Raw genomic sequence first — 21,143 nt, 5'->3', positions numbered from 1 at the left:
CCAAGAAACTAAACCAATATCAGAGGAAGTGCTCTACAGTAGAAAAGGAAACTCTAGCATTGTTGCTGTCTCCGCAACACTTTGAAGTTTATGTCCGACACGATAACAAAGAAACACTAATCTACACTGACCATAAGGGGCTGGCGTTTATTGATAAGTTTCAAACTCAAAAATGTGAAGCTGTTTACATGGAGTCTATTGTTTCAACCATTCAATGTAAAGATTGTTCACATTGCCGGTAAAGATAATGTGATCACGGATGCATTGTCCTGGGTGTAAAATACTGAAATAAGTTAAAGGGGCAAGAAATGCTGAAGATTGCAGTGGGGAGGAAGGATGAATGGATGTAAGTCTCATGCTTTGTTGTCCATGTGTTATGTACGTTGTGATGAAACACGTTTTTGAAGGGTGGAGGCATGTAAAGAACATATCCTATTTTATTTTTCTCTATTTCTGTTGGGCTTTGGATTTAAAACTACAATGGCTGCAGTTTGAAAGACATGTCTTCTGGAACAGGATTACGGATATATACAATGTTGCAATCCTGGAATAGAGTGTGCCATGAAAGAGAGGATGGTGCCAGAAAGGAGTCCTGGACCAAGGGAGCTGCCTGAAAACAGCATTTTAATTTGCTCCTGACCAGGGTTTGTGTGGCAGCAGTGGAGCAGAATAGCTCCTGGCCTGCAAAGAGAAAACACCTAAAAATCTCTTTTCCTCATATCTCTGTAACCTGCTCCTGCCCTGAGAAAACCCCTGTAAAAAGGAAAAGGGGAAAACTACTGTTAGAGACATTGAAAAGCAAGTTCTCAACCAGTGAACTCAAAATTGAAAGTGCTAGAAAGCCATCTCATGTCATGAACAAAGAACTAAAAGGAATTCGGAAGACATCAATCCACCTAAACCCATCGAATCCTGTAGCCTGGATTGGTGCTATTGAACGTTTTTATCCCACCCGTAAAATCCATGTTTTGTGTGTCTTATGTGTCTTGTGTGTGAGGGTATACAAGGATTTAAGAAAGGGGTAGAGATTAGGTTATATAATTAAAAGTTAGCTTTTCATATTGTTTCTTTTGCCACTGGTTAAAGTCAATTTGTTCAATAAACAGCTATTTACTTATTACGTTTACAAACCTGGTGCTTGTATTCTGTTAACCTAAATTAAACAATTAGGTAGAATTGGTGAAATCTGGTGGTTTGGTGAAACTTTTCACATTTGTCGCTGCTCGGGGAACAGTGGGTCTTGATATTACAGCGCACTATTCCCAGTGAGTCGTAAAAGTATAAAGAGAGAGACCAGTAGCAGGAATACATTGAGAGTGGCAACAGTATAAAGACTGAGAAAAATAGCAGGAACACAATGAGAGAGGTGTCAGTATAAAAAGAGAGACCAGGAGAAGGAACACAGTGAGAGTGGTGGCAGTATAAAGAGAGTGACTATAGAGGGAACACAGAGAGAGTGGAGGAAGTTTAAAGAGAGTGACAATAGAAGGAACACAGAGAGAGTGGCGGCAGTATAAAGAGAGTGACAATAGAAGGAACACAGAGAGAGTGGCGGCAGTATAAAGAGAGAGGCCAGTAGAGGGAGCACAGTGAGAGAGGTGGCAGTATAAAGAGAGAGACCAGTAGAGGGAACACAGTGAGAGTAGTGGCAGTATAAAGAGAGAGACCAGGAGAGGGAACACAGTGAGAGTGGCGGCAGTATAAAGAGAGAGGCCAGTAGAGGGAACACAGTGAGAGAGGTGGCAGTATAAAGAGAGAGACCAGTAGAGGGAACACAGTGAGAGAGGTGGCAGTATAAAGAGAGAGACCAGGAGAGGGAACACAGTGAGAGTGGCAGCAGTATAAAGAGAGAGACCAGGAGAGGGAACACAGAGAGAGTGGCGGCAGTATAAAGAGAGAGACCAGGAGAGGGAACACAGAGAGAGTGGCGGCAGTATAAAGAGAGAGACTTTAGAGGGAACACAGTGAGAGTGGCGGCAATATAAAGAGAGAGGCCAGTAGAGGGAACACAGTGAGAGAGGTGGCAGTATAAAGAGAGAGACCAGTAGAGGGAACACAGTGAGAGAGGTGGCAGTATAAAGAGAGAGACCAGGAGAGGGAACACAGTGAGAGTGGCGGCAGTATAAAGAGAGAGACCAGGAGAGGGAACACAGTGAGAGTGGCGGCAGTATAAAGAGAGAGACCAGGAGAGGGAACACAGAGAGAGTGGCGGCAGTATAAAGAGAGAGACTATAGAGGGAACACAGTGAGAGTGGCGGCAGTATAAAGAGAGAGACCAGGAGAGGGAACACAGAGAGAGTGGCGGCAGTATAAAGAGAGAGAGACCAGGAGAGGGAACACAGTGAGAGTGGCGGCAGTATAAAGAGAGAGACTATAGAGGGAACACAGTGAGAGTGGCGGCAGTATAAAGAGAGAGACTATAGAGGGAACACAGTGAGAGTGGCGGCAGTATAAAGAGAGAGAGACCAGTAGAGTGAACACAGTGAGAGTGGCGGCAGTATAAAGAGAGAGAGACCAGGAGAGGAAACACAGTGAGAGTGGCGGCAGTATAAAGAGAGAGACTTTAGAGGGAACACAGTGAGAGTGGCGGCACTATAAAGAGAGAGACCAGGAGAGGGAACACAGTGAGAGTGGCGGCAGTATAAAGAGAGAGACCAGGAGAGGGAACACAGTGAGAGTGGTGGCACGTGGAAGTGAATATAGAAATGGGTGAATACATGTTTGGAAAGATTGTGCAGGAGGGTTGGGACCTGTACAGTTGGGACTGGTTGCAACAGATCTGGGAACAATTTCCTAGTGCTACTGGGAGAATTTAAACGAACTGGACAGGAGTGTGGGGACCAGGAGGGAATACTAGAGAGGAATATCAAGGTGCAAAGAATACTGGAGAGATAGATAGCAACAGAGTAGAAACAGTAAAATAGTAGGTGAGATTGGAGTCACTGGGAAAGTAGTAAAATGTAAATTAAGATTACTGTGCGTATATGTGAATGTAATGGAGTGTGATAACTAAGGTTGATGAGCTGCAGGCACAGATAGCCACCTGCAAATGTGACATTGTGGTGATAATGGTGACCTGGCTCAAAGAAAGGTAGAGCTGGGCATTAAATATTCCTGAATACAGGGTGTTCAGGAAAGATAGGAAAGGAAAAAAAGCAAAGGGGCGGCAGAATTGATTAAGGAGAATGAAAAAAAAAACTTTCATGGGATGTGGGTATCACTGGCTGGGCCAACATTTATTGCCCAGCCCTATTTTCCCTTGAGAAGGTGGCGGTGAGCTGCCTTCTTGAACCGCTGCAGTCCATGTGGTGTAGGTACATCCACAGTGCTGTTAGGAAGGGAGTTCCAGGATTTGACCCAGTGACAGTGAAGGAACGGCCGATACATTTCCATGTCAGGATGGTGAGTGGCTTGGAGGGGAACTTCCAGGCGGTGGAGTTCCCATTTGTCTACTGTCCTTCTAGATGGTAGTTGCGGGTTTGGAAGATGCTGATGAAGAAGCCTTGGCGAGTTGCAATGTATCTTGTAGATGATGATGATTTAGGGGAGAGAGAGGATGTCCCATAGGTGTCAAGGATAGTATCTATTTGGCTAGAACTAAGGAGTACAACTGGCACAATTACATTGCTTGGTATAGTCTACAGGCCACCAACTAGTTGAAAAGATGTAGAGGAACAAATTTGCAAGGAAATTACAGGCTGGTGCAAGAATTGTGGAGTAGGTGTAACGTGCATATAGGTTGGGATAGTAGTAGCGTTAAGGGCAGAGGGTTGAAGAGTTCCTAGATTGTGTTCAGGAGAATTTTCTAAGGTGTGTTTCCTCTCCAATGAGAATGGAAGCCCTGCTGGACCTGGTTCCTGGGAATGAGGCGGGCCAAGTGGATGAAGTGTCAGTGGGGTAATATTTAGGGGACAATGGTCACTGTATCATAGCGGTTCAGCTGGACTGTGGAAAGTCACAAAGAACAATCCAGTTTAAGAATAATTAAGCCAAATTCAATGGAGTAAGAATGGATCTGGGCCAGATAAATTGGAGTCCAAGGTTGGCAGGAAAAACTGGTCTTTAAAAGCAGCACATTGTTCAGAAGAGATATTTCAGACAGTCAAGGTACGTTCCTTCGAAGGGGAAACATAGGGCAAACAAACCCAGAGCTTCTTGGATGATGAAAGAGATAGAAATTAAAATGGAGCAGAAAAAAATGTGCTTATGACAGATGTCAGGCTGAAAATACAATTGAGAACCAGGTAGAATATAGAATATTCAGAGGGGAACTGTAAAAGCAAATAAGAGGAACAAAGAGGGAGTATGAGAAGAGACTGGCAGCTAACACAAGGAAAGTCTTCTAGAGGCAAATAAACCATAATGGTTGGTAAAAGGAGGAGTGGGGTCAATAAGGGGCCAAAATCAGATTTACGAATGGAGGCGGGGCATTAGCTGAGTTATTTCCTACCTAGCTCCCTAAGTGAACATTGTGTAATGATGGAGGTGAGTGGGCCCTCGGCTTTCCGATATCTGGTTTTCAATGCAGGGAATTAGGTCCCCGCCAGTGGAGGTTCATCGGCCTTGGAAGATGCCAGGCAGGGGATTCAGTCCGCCTGGGCCGAAATCCTGAAGAAAACTGGACATGGAGCCTAAGGCCAGGGTGGGGACTAAAAAAGCTGGAGGCGGGGCTTGAGCCTGAGAAGGACTGGCTGGAGGAGAAGGAGGGACCAGGAGCCTCATGGAGAGGGAAAGGGTAAGACTGTAGCCGTCTAGTGAGTCACTGTATTGAGGAGCCAAAGTCCCAAATAGGACAGAGATCTGGAGCATCGGCAGTGAATATTCCCTGCAAACAGCTTGTTTCTTGAAGTTACGCTTTGCCTTGAGAGCTTATGCAGGTGGAATAAGGAACCTTGTTTTTAAACCTTTTTGCAATCCATGTGCTTAAATCCCACATTATATTTCCATCTGTATTTACCAAGGAAGAAGATGCTGCCCAGATCATTGTGAAAAAGAGGTAATTCTGACATTTGATTGGTTTTAAATTGATAAATGAGAGGTTATTGGAATAAGATGTTTGTGCTTAAAGTTGATGAGGCTCCAGGAATGGGTGATCACCAGATAGTCAAAAAGGAACAGACCAGTAGCACAGGAGCCTCCTGAGTGCATCCCACCCCCCAACCAGTATTCAGTTCTGAATACTGATGAGAGCGATGGTTCATCTGGGGAGCTGAGGTGTCAGCTGTGGCTCAGTTCATAGCACCCTCGCCTTTGAATCAGAGGGTTGTGGGTTCATGTCCCACTCCCGGAAACCAAGAACTTTGATTGTACTCGAAAGAGTTGCAATCTATGACTGTTGATAACTCGAAAGAGTTTAATTGGTATTTAGAGGTGTCAGCTGTGGCTCAGTTCATAGCACCCTCGCCTTTGAATCAGAGGGTTGTGGGTTCATGTCCCACTCCCGGAAACCAAGAACTGTGATTGTACTCGAAAGAGTTGCAATCTGTGACTGTTGATAACTCGAAAGAGTTTCATCTGGGGAGCGCATGGCATCATGGGTGGCTCAGCCATAAAGAGGGCACATAGAAACTGGAACAGCAATAGTGATAGGAGATTCGATAGTTAAGGGAATAGAGAAGTGTTTCTGTGGCCACAAACATGAATCCAGGCTGGTGTGTTGCCTCCTGGGTGCCAGGGTTAAGGATGTCACTGAGGGGCTGCAGAGCCCCCTGAGGAGGGGGAGGGTGAACAGCCAGCAGTTGTGGTTCACATCAGTACCTACAACAAAGGCAGAAAGAGGGATTATGGTCCTGCAGTCAGAATTTAGGGAGCTAGGTAGGAAATGAGCAAGCAGGGCCTCAGAAGTAGTAATCTCCAGATTACTCCCAGTGCCACGTGGGATTGAGCTGGAAAGTTGGTGCAAGAGGCAGGGCTTTAGATTTTTGGGACATTGGGACTGGCTCTGAGGGAGATGGGACCTGCACCTGTACAGGCTGCACCTGAACAGAGCCGGAACTGAGTTCCACACGGGGTGTTTTGCTGGTGCTGTTGGGAAGGGTTTAAGCTAACATGGCAAGAATTTGGGAAGCAGGAAAAAATACCAGAGGAATACCAAGGTGCACAATATGCTGGGAGATACAGATAGTATAGTATTAGAATAAAAAACAGGAAGTTAATGGGTGTGGGTTAGAGTAATGGAGAAAGTAATAAAGTCTAAATTAGGGTCACTGTGCATCATCTGAATGTACAGAGTGTGGTTAATATGATTGGTGAGTTAAGGAAAAAAATTTCTATGTGGAAATATGATGTGGCTATCAAGGAGACCTGGCTCAAAAAAGGATAGAACTGGGTGTTAAATATTCCTGGTACAGGGTGTTCAGGGAAGATAGGAAAGGAAGGAAAGGAGGAGGGGTTGTGGTATTGATTAAGGGGAACATTGTAGTGCTGGAGAAATAGGATGTCCCAGAGGGGTAAGCACAGAATCAATTTGGCCAGAGCTAAGAAACAAAAAGGGTGCAATTACATTGCTCGGTGTAGCCTATAGGCCACCAAATAGTGGGAAGGATGTAGAGGAACAAATCTGCAGGGAAATGACAGAGAGATGCAAAATCAATGGAGTAATTATAATGGGCAACTTTAATCATCTAAATATAGACTGGGATAGTAATGGTGTAAAGGGCAGAAGGGGCAAGAGTTCCTAGGGTGTGTTCAGGAAACTTTTCTATAGCATATGTCCAGTCCAATGAAACACAGGGCCCTCCTAGACCTGGTTCTTGGGAATGAGGTGGGCAAAGTGGATCAAATGTCAGTAGGAGAACATTTAAGGGACAGTGATTATTATATCATAAGGTTTAGGATGACTGTGGAAAAGGACAAAGAACAATCCAGAGTAAGAATAATTGGGGAAAGTCAACTTCAATGGGCTAAGAATGCATCTGGGCCGAATAAACTGGAGTCAAAGGTTGGCAGGAAAAATGATATTTGAGCAGTAGAGATAGTTCAGGCACAGTCCAGGTATAATCCCTCAAAAGGGAAAGGTAGAGCAAACAAATCCAGAGCTCCCTGGATGGCAAAGAAGATAGAAATTAAGATAGAAACAGTGTTCTTATGACAGTTGTCAGGTAGAAAATATAATTGAAAACCAAACTGGGTATAGAAGGCTCAGAGGGAAGATGAGAAAGCAAATAAGAGAAGCAAAGAGAGAGTATGCAGAGAGACTGGCAGCTAACATAAAGGGGAATCCCCAATGCTTAATGCTTTCTATAGGTACATAAATAGTAAAATGGTGGTAAAGGGAGGAGTAGGGCTGATTATGGACCAAAAAGAGGATTTATGCATGGAAGTAGAGGGAATAGCTGAGGTGTTAAATGAATATTCTACATCTGTCTTTACCAAGGAAGAGGATGTTGCACAGGTCACCATGAAAGAGGAAGTAATTAATACACAGGAAGGGTTTAAAATTGATAAGGAGGAGGTATTGGATAGGTTGTCTGCACTTAAGAGTTGATAAGGAATCAGGACTGGATGAGATATATCCAGAATACTGAGGGAAGTGTATTTTGAAATTGCAGAGGCACTGGCCATAATTTTCCAGTCTTCCTTAGACACAGGGGTGGTGCCAGAGGATTGGAGAATTGTGAATGTTACACCCTTGTTCAACTAAGGGCGTAAGGATAAGCCCAGCAACTACAAACCAGTCAGTTGAACTTTGGTGGTGGGGAAACTTCTGGAAACAATAATTCTGGGACAAAATTAATAATCATATAGACAAATGTGAGTTAATTAAGCATAGATTTTTTGAGGGAAAATCATGTTTAACTAACTTGCTAGCATTTTTTGAGAAGGTAACAGGATTGATGAGGGTAAAGCTGTTGATGTGGTGTATATGGACTTCCAAAAAACATTTGATACAGTGCCACACAACAGACTTGTTAGAAAAGTTCTAACTCATGGATTAAAAGGGATAGTAGCAACATGGATATGAAACTGGCTGAGTGACCGGAAACAGCGAGTGATGGTTAATAGATGTTTTTCTGGCGGAGGATGGTTTGTAGTGGAGTTCCCAGGGATCAGTATTGGGACCCTCGCTTTTCTTGATATATATTAATGATCTAGATCTTGGTGTGCAGGGGACAATTTCAAAATCTTTGGTGATACAAATCTTGGAAGCATTGTTAACTGTGAGGAGGACAGTGTAGAACTTCAAAAGGACATAGACAAGTTGGTGGAGTGGGCAGATAGGTGGAAGATAAGATTTAATGTGGAAAAATGTGAAGTTATTCAATTTGGCAGGAAGAACATGGAGAGATAATATAAAATAAAGGGTACAAAGGAGGTGCAGGAGCAGAGGGACCTGGGTGTATAATTGAATAAGTCATTGAAGATGGCAGGACAGGTGGAGAGAGCAGTTAATAAAGCTACAGTATCCTGGGCTTTATTAGTAGTGGCATAGAGTACAAGAGCAAGGCAGTTATGCTGAACTTGTATAGGACCTCAGCTGATTTTCGTGTATAGTTCTGGGTGCCACATTTCAGGAAGGATGTGAACGTATTGGAGAGAGTGCAGAAAAGATTCATGAAAATGGTTTCAGGGATGAGGAATTTCAGTTACGTAGAAAGGATGGAGAAGTTGGGACTATTTTTGTTGGAGAAAAGAAGGCTCAGGGAGATTTAATATGGATGTTCAAAATCATGAGGGGCCTGGACAGAGTAGAGAGGAAAAACTTCCCCACTCGTGAAAGGATCAAGGAGGAGAGGGCACAGATTTAAGGTAATTGTCAAAAGAATCAATGGTGACATGAAAAACAGTGAGTGGTTAAGGTCTGGAAAGCACTGCCTGAGAATGTGCTGGATACAGGTTCAATTGTGGCATTCAAAAGGGAATTAGATGGTTATTTGAGAAGGAAGGAGAATGGCACTGAATAGATTGTTCATTCAGAGAGCTGGTGTAGACAAGATGGGCCAAATGACCTCCTTCTGCACTATAATAATTCTGTGATTCTAAAAGGTTTTCGATAAAGTGCCACACAAAAGACTTGTGAACAATGTTAGAGCTAATGGGATAAAACTGACAGTAGCAACATGGATGTAAAATTGGCTGAGTGACAGGAAATAGAGAGTAGTTAATGGTTGTTTTTTGAATGGTTGGAAGGTTTATAGTGGAGTTCCCCAGGGGTCAGTGTTATGATGCCTGCTCTTCCTGAAATGTATTAATTTTCTAGACCTCATTGTACAGGGCACAATTTCAAAATTTGCAGATGACATAAAATTTGGATGCATTGTGAACTATGAGGATAGTGTTAAACGTCAGAAAGACATGAACAGGTTGGTGGAAACACTAAGCAAGTGGAGGATGGAATTTAATGCAGAGAAGTGTGAAGTGATTCTTTTTTGTAGGAAGAATGAGGAGAGACAATATAAAATAAAGGGACCTGGGGCTATATGTGAACAAAATATTAAAGGTGGCAGAACAGTTGAGAGGGTGGTTAATAAAGCATAGACAGCATCTTGGGCTATAGAAGCATAGAGTACAAAAACAAGGAAATTATGCTAAACTTGTATAAAACACTGGTTCACCCCCAACTGGAGTATTGTGTCCAGCCTTGGGCACCACACTTTAGGAAGGATGTGAAGACATTATAGAGGGTAATTCACAAGAATGAGGAACGCTGCAGAACATTAGTTATGTAGATAGATTGGAAAAGATTGGGTTGTTTTCCTCATTGAAGAGAGAGATGGTTGAGAGTAGATTTGATAGAGGTATTCAAAATCATGAGGGGTCAGGACAAACAAGTAGAGAGAGATAAATTGTTCCCATTGGTGGAAGGATCGAGAAGCAGAGAGCACAGATTTAAGGTGATTGGCAAAAAAAAACCCAATGGCAGCATGAGGAAAAATGAATGGTTAGGATCTGGAATGCACTGTCTGGGAGTGCGGTGAAGGCAAACTCAATAATTCAGAAGGGAATTGGATCATTCTCTGAAAAGGAAAGATTTACAGGGCTGTGGGGAAAAGGCAGGAGTGGCTCTCGGTGGACATACTGGACCAAATGGCCTCCTATTGTTTAGCAGCCAGTCTTTGATTCTCAGACCAATTGAGTGGGGGCTGTGAAAAGGAATGTGCTCATAATTGGAGAGATTATAGTTGGGGAATAGATACTGGTCCTTGTAGCCATGAATGGGAGTGCCTGCCTGGTGCAAGGGTTAAAGAAACCTGCTCATGGTTGGAGTGGGACAGTGAAGACCCAGTCGTCATGGGCCCTGTTGGAACCAATGACATGAGTACAACTAGGAATGAAGTTCTGCTGTGATAGCTAGATCCAAATAAACAAGCTGAACCTCAAAGGTTTGGATTGTTATCAGAGCCACATGCAAATTTGCATAGGGACAAAGAGATCACTGAGCTGAATATGTGGCTCAGAGTGGTGTGTGAAGATAGGGGTTTGATTCAAGGGGCATTGGCACCAACACTGAGGAAAGAGGGAGCTATTCTGTTGGGACGGACTCCAATTAAATTGGGCAGGAATAGTGTCCTGGTGCTGTTATAACTGAGGCAGTAGATAGTGTTTTAAACTAAACAGTGGAGGGTGAGGATTCAAGTGAAAAGAAAAGTCAAGACCACTGAGCCGTGTAGCGATTAGGTAACAATACGAAAAGAGTGACAAGGACAGGCAAAACATTTAACAGTAATAGTGCATCAGAACCTCAGGGTTTAGTATTGCAATGTTAAAGTTCAAATTAAAAGGTGTTTTATCTGAATGTATGAAGCGCTTATTACAAGATAAGTTTCAAAGGAGAATCATATTCAACTTGAAACATTAACTCTGTTTTTCTCCACAGAGGCAGTACAGACACAATGGGCTGAATGGCCTTCTCTGTGCTGTAACCATTCTATAACTCGATGATCCCGTTGAAAAATACAGACTCCAAGGGAGAAGAGACTCTTCTGTGGCTAACTAAAGGAGTTAAGTCAGGTTAAAGGAAGAGGTTTATGATATTACCAGGAAGAATAGCAAGTCTGAGGATTGGTAGAGTTTTGATATAAGCAAAGTTTGACCAAAAATTTGATGAAGGAAAAATGGAATATGAAAGTACATTAGAAATATTTTTTTAAATTGTAAAACTTTTACAAGTATGTAAAAAAATAAAAAGTGGAAAAAATAAATGTGAGTCCCTTAGATACTGAGACAGGAGGACTTCTAATGGAAAATGCTTTGAGTCCTTGATCACAGAAACAAACACAAAAACATAGGAGAATTAATGGGGAACCAAGGGTCTAACGAGAGTGAGAAACCTCATGTAATCATTATTAATAATGTAATTATTAGTGTTATTAATGACATAATTAAAATTAGTAAAGGAAAAGTACTGGAGAAATTGATGGGACTGAAAGCTAATAGATTTCCTGCCGCTGATGTCCTATACCCAGGAATTCCAGGAGAGAACTCCAGTGATCGTGATTATGCTGGAATGATCCCAGTGGATCGGAGTAGATTGCAACATCACTGTTCAAGGAAGCAGCAAGACAGAAAACAGGCCAGTTAGACTAACATCAGGAAAACACTGCAATCTATTATTAAGGAGGTGTTAACAGGGCACTTAGAAAATCATAATATAATGTCAGCTGACCTACATTGGCTCCCAGTCTGGCAAAGCCTCAGATTTAAAACTCTCATTCTTGTCATAAAATCCCTCCACAGTCTCACCTTAGGACAGCAGAGTTTTGGATGAGCTCAAGTTCAAGACTGCACCTACCGCTGATGGGCGTAATCGATCTTAGCTCCAGTCTGGGAGTTGGAAATGGAGTCTTGAAGATTGAGATGAATCTCATTCTCTGTTGCTCTGTTGGTGTCCAGGGAGTAAAGCTGCTCGGAAATGATGAGAATTTCCTGATCAGTGAAACTGGCTCCAGAATCGCTTCCTGTAAGTTAATCAAATTCACATCCTCATCACCAGGAACTGTCCATGTTCTATACTGCAAACCCAGTCAGTGAGAGAGTGATCCAGAGAGCATAAGACAGAGGGGGAAAGAGGGAGTAAGTGACACTGAGCCACAGAGCGAGAGGGTGAGAGAGAGAGAGGGGAAAAGAGATCCTCCTTTCTCTATCTTTCTCAGCCTCCAGCAGTTGATGAGTCTTCATTTGCCACCAAGCTAGGAGAGTGTGACTTCCTATTGCTTTAGATGTGTAAATTAATAACAAATTGACTAATTAAGTAAATAATGTTCAACAGACATAGCAAGGACGTATCGAAGAAGTCATATTGGACTCGAAACGTTAACTCCATTTCTCTCTCCACAGATACTGTCAGACTTGCTGAGCTTTTCCAACACATTCTGCTTTTATTACAGATTTCCAGCATCCATAGTACTTTGCTTTGATTATAACAAGGTTGGTGGTGTGCTGTGATTGCAGCACGTGGGAATCCCGGACTGCAATCCCGGACAGCCATATCTGCAGCTCCGGTGACTTTGCTTCAGGGTTGTTAAACTGGAGTCTGAGTTGTGGATATTGCGGGACATCAGGAAGGGTGAGAGTTACCTGGGCACTTTGTTCCAGGAGGTAATCAAACCCCTTAGGTTAGAACAAGAACAAAGAACAAAGAAAAGTACAGCACAGGAACAGGCCCTTCGGCTCTCCAAGCCTGCGCCAATCATATTGCCTGTCAACTAAAACATTTTGCATTTCCGGGGTCCGTATCCCTCTATTCCCATCCTATTCATGTACTTGTTAAGCTGCCTCTTAAACACCACTATCGTACCTGCTTCCACCACCTCCTCTGGCAGCGAATTCCAGACACTCACTACCCTCTGCGTAAAAAACTTGCCCCGCACATCTCCTCTATAGTTTTCTCCTCTCACCTTAAATCTATGTCCCCTAGTAATTGACTCTTCCACCCTGGGAAAAAGCTTCTGACTATCTACTCTGTCCATGCCACTCATAATTTTGTAAACTTCTATCAAGTCACCCCTCAATCTCCATCGCTCCAGTGAGAACAATCCGAGTTTCTCCAACCTCTCCTCATGTCTAATAACCTTCAGACCAGGCAGCATCCTGGTAAACCTCCTCTGCACCTTCTCCAACGCCTCCATATCCTTCTGGTAATGTGGCGACCAGAATTGCACGCAATATTCCAAGTGTGGCCTAACCAAGGTTCTATACAGCTGCAGCATGACTTCCCAGCTTTTATACTCAATACCCCTGCCGATAAAGGCAAGCATGCCATATGCCTTCCTGACTACCTTATCCATCTGCGTTGCCACTTTCAGTGACCTGAAAGCAGAAAGTGACCTTAGGTAGAACTTTAAAGTTAGTCAATGGAGGATGTGACTACAAATCAGGCAGGTATGGGGAATCTGCATGTAGAGATGGAGGAGCCTCAGCCCCTGACTTTCTCCAACAGCTACAGGTCTAACCTGGATGAGTGGACTGACCATGGCACCATGGGAAGGATGCCATTCAAGTGGGGGAAGCAAAGAGGGATGTGGTAGTGATAAGAGACAGTATAGTCGGGGGAATAGATACTGTTCTCAGTAGCTGTGACCAGGAACTCTGAAGGTTGTGTTGCCTGTCCAGTGCCAGGGTTAAGGACACCTCCTCACAGCTGGAGAGGAACTTGGAGGGGAGGATCCAGTTATCGTGGTCCACATGGGAATCAATGACATCGGTAGGGCCCGGAATAATGTTCTGTTAAGAGAGTTTAAGGAGTTAGGGTCTAAATTAAAATGCAGAACATCAAAGGTAATCATGTCTGGATCGTTACCTGAGCCACGTGATCAATCCTCAAGGCTGTGTGTACCACAGAGTCAGTACTGGGCCCTCAGCTATTTACTATCTATGTTAACAACTTTGAAGAGTTGTACAATTGTAGCAAGACTTGTTTATTCCTGTGCTCCAATCGCCTTGCAATAAAGGCCAACATGCCCTTTGCCTCCCTACTTGCCTTCTGTACCTGCATTCCACCATCAGCACACCCAAGTGCCTTTGAACAACAACATTTACAAGTTTCTCACCTTTAAAAATATTCTGCTTTTCTATTCTTATGACCAAAGGAATAATCTGACATTTCCCTATATTGTTCCCCATTTGTCATCTTGTTGCCCACTCACCTAACCTGTCTCTATCTCTTTGCAGCCTAGTAATGTGTCTAAGTTTGCTGATGATACAAAGTTAGGTGGGAAGGTAAGCTGTGAGGAGGACACAGAGAGGCTGCAAAGAGATAGAGACAGGTTAGGCGAGTGGGCAATAAGATGACAAATGGGGAATAATTTAGGGAAATGTCAGATTATTCATTTGGTCATAAGAATAGAAAAGCAGAATATTTTTAAAGGTGAGAAACTTGTAAATGTTGTTGTTCAAAGGCACTTGGGTGTGCTGATAGTGGAATGCAGGTACAGAAGGCAAGTAGGGAGGCAAAGGGCATGTTGGCCTTTATTGCAAGGCGATTGGAGCACAGGAATAAATAAGACTTGCTACAATTGTACAGGACTTTGGTCAGATCACATCTGGAATACTGTGTGTAATTTTGATCTCCATACTTAAGGAAGGATATACTTGCACTGGAGACATTACAGTGAATATTCACCAGATTGATCCCTGGGATGAGAGGGATGTCCTATAATGGAGGCTGAGTAAATTGGGTCTATATTCTCTGGTGTTTAGAAGAATGAGAGGTGATCTGATTGAAACATTTGGGATTCGGAAGGTGGTTGACAGCGTAGAGCACAGAGGTTGTTTCCTCTGACTGGGGATCTGGAACATGGGGGCACAGTCTCAGGATAAGGGGCTGATCATTTAGGACTGAAATGAGGAGAAATTTCTTCACTCATAGGGTTGTAAATCTTTGGAACTTTCTATCCCAGAGGGTTGTGGATGGCCCATTGCTGAATATATTTAAGACTGGGATATTTTTGGTCTCTTAGGGAATCAGCGTGATTTGGGGAGCCAGCAGGAAAGTGGAATTGAAGTTGAAGATCATCCATGATTGCCTTTAATGGCAGAGCAGCTCAAAGGACCATATGGTCTACTCCTGATCCTCTTTTGTTCTTGTGACTGCAAACTCAGTCAGAGAGAGACAGACTGAAAGAGAGGCAGACACACAGATAAACAGAGAGAGGTACAGCAAGGAACGGAGAAAGGGGTCAGAAAGAGAGAACAAGAGAGGGAGAAAGAGAGAGAGAGAGAGACAGCAGAGGGAGAGAAAAACTAAGACAAGAGTCTCCAGAGTGGGAGAGACAGAGAGAAATAGAGTGAAAGCAAGAGGGAGATAGAGTGAAAGTATGTGTGAAGGAGAGGGGAGAAAGAGGAGGAAAGACAGTGACAAAGAGAGAGAAAGAGGCAGCAAGACAAGAAACCGCAAACATAGTCAGAGAGAGAGAAAGTGAAAGAGAACAAGATGGATAGAGGCCGAGTTAGGGAGATTTGGGGATCGATGGAAATTCCAAATATCCGCAGAGAGAGAGAGAGCGATTGTAATCATAGTCAGTGAGAAACAGTGATGTAGGAGAGAGAGTGAGAGAGGGAGGGAGTGAGTTATAGAGAAGAGAGGGACTGCAAATAAAAGGGAGAGAATTAGGCAGAGGAAGAAAGAAATAGTGAAAGAGAAAGGCACATAAGGAGGCCATTTGGCCCATCATGTCTGTGCTGGCTCACTGAAGAAGTAATGAACTGGTGTCATTCCATGCCTTCTCACTGTAGCCCTGCACATTCTTCCTTTTCAGATAGCAATCCCGTTCCCTCTTGAATGCCTTGATTGAATCTGCCTCCATCACATTCTCAGGCAGCAGATTCCAGACCTTAATCACTCGCTGTGTGAAACAGTTTTCCTTCATGTCACCGTTGTTCTTTTGCCAATTACCTTAATCCTGTGCCCTTCCATTCTCAATCCTTCCACCAATGGGAACAGTTTCTCCCACCTTTTCTGTCCAGACCCATCATGATTTTGAACACCTCTATCAAATCTCCTCTCAACCTTTCTTCTCGAGAAAAACAGTTCCAACTTCTCCAATCTATCTCCGTAACTGAAGTTCCTCATCCCTGGAACCATTCTTGTGAACCTTTTCTGCATTCTCTCTAAGGCCTTCAAATCCTCCCTAAAGTGTGGTGCCCAGAACTGGACGCAATAATCCAGCTGAGGCTGAGCCAGCATTTTATACAGATTCATCATAATTTCCATGCTTTTGTACTCTATGCCTCGGTTAATAAAGACTGTATGCTTTACTAACCATGCTCTTAACCTGCCCTACCACCTTCAATGATTCATGTACACATACATCCACATCCCTCTGCTCTTGCTCATCCTTTAGAATTGTATGCTTTATTTTATATTGCCCCTCCGCATTCTTCCTGTTCTGAGATGGGCCTTTTTATTTGTGGACTCTAGATGTGGTACTCCGTTACTGGACAGACTGTAGTCATACCCTGGTACTTGCTTAACACTTGTTTATTAATACTACATCTAAACAGGTTACAGAGAATGCCTGTAGCTTCTGAGAATGGTGTTCCAACCTTTCTCTCTCTCTCTCTCTCTCTCGTGTCAACACATGACCAACTGATCTTAGTGATACATCATCATCTATGTCATACATTAGCATATCCCATCTGTTAACCCTTTATGTTATACTTCCTATTAAAATGAATTATTTCACATTTCTCTACATTAAATTTCTTCTGCCACCAACTTGTCTATGTCCTTTTTCAAACACTGCTACACTACCTACACTATCCTCCTCACTGTTCACAGTACTTTAGGCAGAGAGAGACAGGGAGAAAGAGAGGCAGAGCAAGTGACATTTTTTATTCATTCATGGGATGTGGGCTTCATTGGCTGGGCCAGCATTTATTGCCCATCCCTAATTGCCCTTGGGAAGGTGGTGGTGAGCTGCCTTCTTGAACCACTGCAGTCCATGTGGTGTAGGTACACCCACAGTGCTGTTAGGGAGGGAGTACCAGGATTTTGACCCAGTGACAGTGAAGGAACGGTGATATATTTCCAAATCAGGATGGTGAGTGAAATGGAGGGGAACTTCCAGGTGTGGTGTTCCCATGTGTCTGCTGCCCTTGTCCTTCTAGATGGTAGTGGTTATGGGTTAGGAAGGTGCTGTCTAAGAAGCCTTGGTGAATTCTGAGAGGCAGAGAGAGAAAGAGGAGTAACGGGGAGACAGCAAGATGGATGATGCAAGAAGGAGGGAATCAAAAACGGAGTGGTTCACTCTTACCCCCACACTGAGAGGAATAATCCTGGCAGCAGTTGTGGTATTGGCTGCACTTGGCGTTGCAGTGACAGGGGTTGCTGGGATTATAAGCTTCATTGCACCTTCCCTTGCATGACGAATCCACTGTAATGACTGAAAAAAAGCAAGTTTAGTTGTGATTCTGAATCATGGTCAGTGCTTCAGTCTGATCATGTGATCTCTCTGCTCCTACACCTGGGAGACTCTCTGTCCCAGATAGAAGAACATTATAATGGAAAAGCATCCTCAGGCACTTCACAGGAGTGCAGTTAGAGAACAGTTAATATCAAACTACATCAGGAGATATTGGAACAAGTGAACAAAAGTTTCGTTAAAGAGGCCATGATAGGGAGAGACTGAGATAAGGAGAGAGAAACAGTGATAGAGAAAAAGAAAGAGAGAGAGAGAGAGAGAAAGGGTGCCGAGAGAGGGAGAGACTGAAGTAGTAAGGGGTTGAAATTGGGTGTGAGAGAGAGAGAGATGGGGTGGCCTCAACTGGCCAATCAGGCATGCCCCAGTGAAGGGGAGGGTGAAGGTGCCCCAGTGTGTGTTCGTGTGTGCAGAGGCTGGAAATGGAAGAGCTCTAAGATTTCAGAGGATTGTGAGATTGAAGGAGTTTACTGAGATGGGGAGGGATGAAGCCATGGAGGTATTTGAAAACAGAAAGGATAGTTTTAAAATTGAGGAATTGCCAGACTGGGAAAGGAAATAGTTCCGTGAGCAGGGGGGATGATGGATAAATGGGAATTAGTGCGAGTTACAATACGGTTGGCAGGTTTACGGAAGGTAGAATGTGGGAGGCCAGCCAGCAGTGTGTTGGAACCATTGAGCCTGGAGGTAGCAAAGGCGTGAATGAGGGTTTCCGTTCAGCTGAGGTAGGGCCAGAGTCGGGCGATGTTACTGGAAACATGTGGTCTCAGTGATGGAAAGACTGAGGTCAGAAGTTCAGTTCAGGATCATATAGAAGTTGAAGTTGTTGACTGTCAGATTCAGTCTGAGACAGTGATCAGGGAGAGAGCTGTAGCCACTATTACTATTCAATGTTTCTGTATTTGAACAATCCTGTTAGCTTTCAGAATATAACTGGTTCTTTACACACCATGACACAGGTTGTAATCGGAGCAGCAGTCTCCATGTGTCTCACATGCAGGATTGCATTGACAGTTGTAATTGTGGTTCACATGATCCTCACAGCGACTGACACACGAGTCCTTGTTTCCTGTAAAAGAGGTTAATGCAATGACTAAGTCTTCTTTCTATTTCTGCTCCCATCTCCTGAGGAAATGGGCACCTCACTGGCTCTGTTTTCATGGGAACCAAGTACATTGTTTAGATCCATGATGATGAATGGCAATAAGGCCTAGAAATCACATCAGCAAACTGGTGCAGGGGGCAGAGAATGTGGGGTGTGAGGTGGAGGGGGTAGTGGGAAGGGCCTTTGCAGGGACACACATGAGTAGGGCACATGTGGAAGTCTCAGGAACACAATGCATGGGTTTTAAGATTACATTGTTTTCTTTATTCGTTAGCATCGCTGGCTAGGCCAGCATTTATTGCCCGTCCCTAATTGCCCTTGAGAAGGTGGTGGTGAGCTTCCTCCGCGAACCGCTGCAGTCCAAGTGGTGTAGGTACACCCACAGTGCTGTTAGGAAGGGAGTTCCAGGATTTTGACCCAGCGACAGTGAAGGGACGGTGATATATTTCCAAGTCAGGATGGTGAGTGACTTGGAGAGGAACTTCCAGGTGGTGGTGTTCACATGTATCTGCTGCTCTGGTCCTTCTAGATGGTAGTGGTCGTGGATTTGGAAGGTGCTGTCGAAGGAGCCTTGGTGAATTCCTGCAGTGTAACTTGTAGATTGTACACACTGCTGCTACTGTGCGCTGGTGGTGGAGGGAGTGAATGGTAGTGGATGGGGTGCTGATCAAGCAGGCTGTGTCCCGCTCATCTCCCAATTTAGTTCAGTAGTTTATTCATTGATAAATTCATACTCAACACACTTTAAGGCAGAATTGACCAGAATTGGTTTGGAGCAGTGACCTTCCATAAACACATGATCACAAAGTTATAACTGGAATCAGCACTGGGACATCAGGAAATTATCATCCGGTTGGCTTATCAATGGATAACCGATAACAAACTGGTTATATTATAAACTAATCAATCAATCATATCAATAAACAGTCACATTACCACCCAGTAATACTAATTGGATCTCTAATTGTTCACCTTATAAACCAGTAAACTAGTCATATCTGTAATGTATGTTGCAGACTGGTCACATAAACTGGTAAATATCTGTAATTAGATTTTATTCTATCAATAATATATCCGAACCAGATTTAAGTGGAACAATGGAAAGATAATCACAGCCAAATGAATTTATTCTCCTAAAGAATGATTGTAATGTTATGGCAGGACTGCAACATTATTGGATCTTGCTGTGCTCACACATTTTAGTTGATGCTTAAGGTGAGGTGTTACACTGTATAATGCCATCAGTCAAAGTCCTCACAACAAATCCTGCTGTCTTCACTTTCCAAGAGTTAGGGTTAGTTTAACCTGTTTAATTTAGTCAGCTTGATGTTTCAGTTAAATGAGTGGATGAAAAAATTTGTTACAAATTCATTAGCCTGAGATCAGACAATGACTTGATGTCGGGGGATATGCAGGTTGGGAGCACACGAGTGTGGGTGGCAGGAAGTTCCGTGCGATTTTACAAGTAAAAGCCAATTGAAAGCTGGCACGTGGGGGAGTCAGCCCATTAATGGGGGGGAGGGGGGGAGGGGGTGGAGGGGGTGGGGGGTGGGGGGGTGGGTGGAGGCAGCTCAGACAGAGATACCACTTTTAAAGCCACGTGCAGCAGACAGGCAGGCTGAAGACATTCGCAGAAAGAGGCGGTGGAGGATTGACTTCAGCACAAGGAAGTGTCGCTCCATGAATCAGTGATGCATCTCCGAAGATGCTTCTGCAGGTAGAGAAAGCAGAGATGTTCTGTTTCCAGCAGATGAGAGAAGGAGGCCAGCAAGTCTCACCAAGCAGGCATGGCTGGAAGCCACAGACACCAGGGGCTGCTGCAAGAACCTGGATCATGTGCAGGAAGAGACTTAATGACCTGCTGCATTCTAGAAAGGTGAGTGGAATTTAGAATTGCAAACTGGAAGCTCAGAAGAAATTAAAAGGCTCCCATGAAATATGAGGCCAGGTGGTAGATTGGTGTATGAGGTAACACCAGATACCAACGTCCACAATGAGGCACCCAGTTCACACGAACTCGAACCCCTTGCTCAGTCATGGGCGATTGCTGCATTGTGATGGCTGCATAGCCATCTATGCAACATTATGTTGCACGTTTACAGTGCCTCAGAGTGTCGCCCACAGAAAAGCCACAAAACAGAGGTGACACTGGATATGTCTGTACTTGTAGGAGAAGCACGCTCAAAATGCCAGAGATCATCAACGAACTTTAGGTGGAGTGCCTTTCAGTGCCATGGTGAATCTGATGAGGGGAAAAGACCATGGAGATTGGATGGGTCACAGTAGGAACACCTGACGCTGAGGGCAAAAGTGGTGTGGAAGCTGTGGAGAATGAGTAAAGCGATCACTGCACCCAACATTCCTGAGACAGCGTGGCCTGTGTTGTCTGTACGGTCCTTTCACACCACTGGAAGCACCTGACCAAGGGGCGGCACCAGGGCTTGGTTAAAGGAACAGCTGTTTCTCTGAAATCACATCTCTCCAACAGGTACAGCAGCAGATGAGGAACAAACCAGAGCTGCTGCTACACTGGAGAGCTCAGAGGATGGCCACACCATCTCAAGACACTTTGTCACTTTATTCTAGAGCACTGACCACCAGTCCAGATACATAGCACTGCACAGATGCTTAGGAGGTAATGGACACAATGACAGCTTTGGCCACTTCCTCTCAGAGGGGAG

The 21,143-nt window shown here is 44.0% G+C and overlaps 1 protein-coding gene across 1 annotated transcript in view; it reads right to left on the bottom strand.

Annotated features, from left to right (window-relative positions):
* endou (endonuclease, polyU-specific) overlaps positions 1–20,515 on the bottom strand; it is a 56,361-nt gene extending 35,846 nt beyond the window's left edge. The window contains exons 1-4 of the mRNA XM_078557102.1: positions 20,449–20,515; positions 18,307–18,426; positions 17,193–17,312; positions 11,732–11,897 (exon numbers count right to left, since the gene is read on the bottom strand). Coding sequence (XP_078413228.1) covers positions 11,732–11,897; positions 17,193–17,312; positions 18,307–18,426; positions 20,449–20,515 — 473 coding nt within the window. The remainder of the gene's footprint in view (positions 1–11,731; positions 11,898–17,192; positions 17,313–18,306; positions 18,427–20,448) is intronic.
* Positions 20,516–21,143: the final 628 nt, after the last annotated feature.

This window comes from Cetorhinus maximus, chromosome 2 (genome assembly GCF_964194155.1).
Source record: "Cetorhinus maximus chromosome 2, sCetMax3.hap1.1, whole genome shotgun sequence".
In the NCBI taxonomy this organism is placed as follows: Eukaryota; Metazoa; Chordata; class Chondrichthyes; order Lamniformes; family Cetorhinidae; genus Cetorhinus; species Cetorhinus maximus.
Note: the sequence above shows the minus strand (reverse complement) of the source record. Positions and strands in the feature narration are given on the sequence as shown.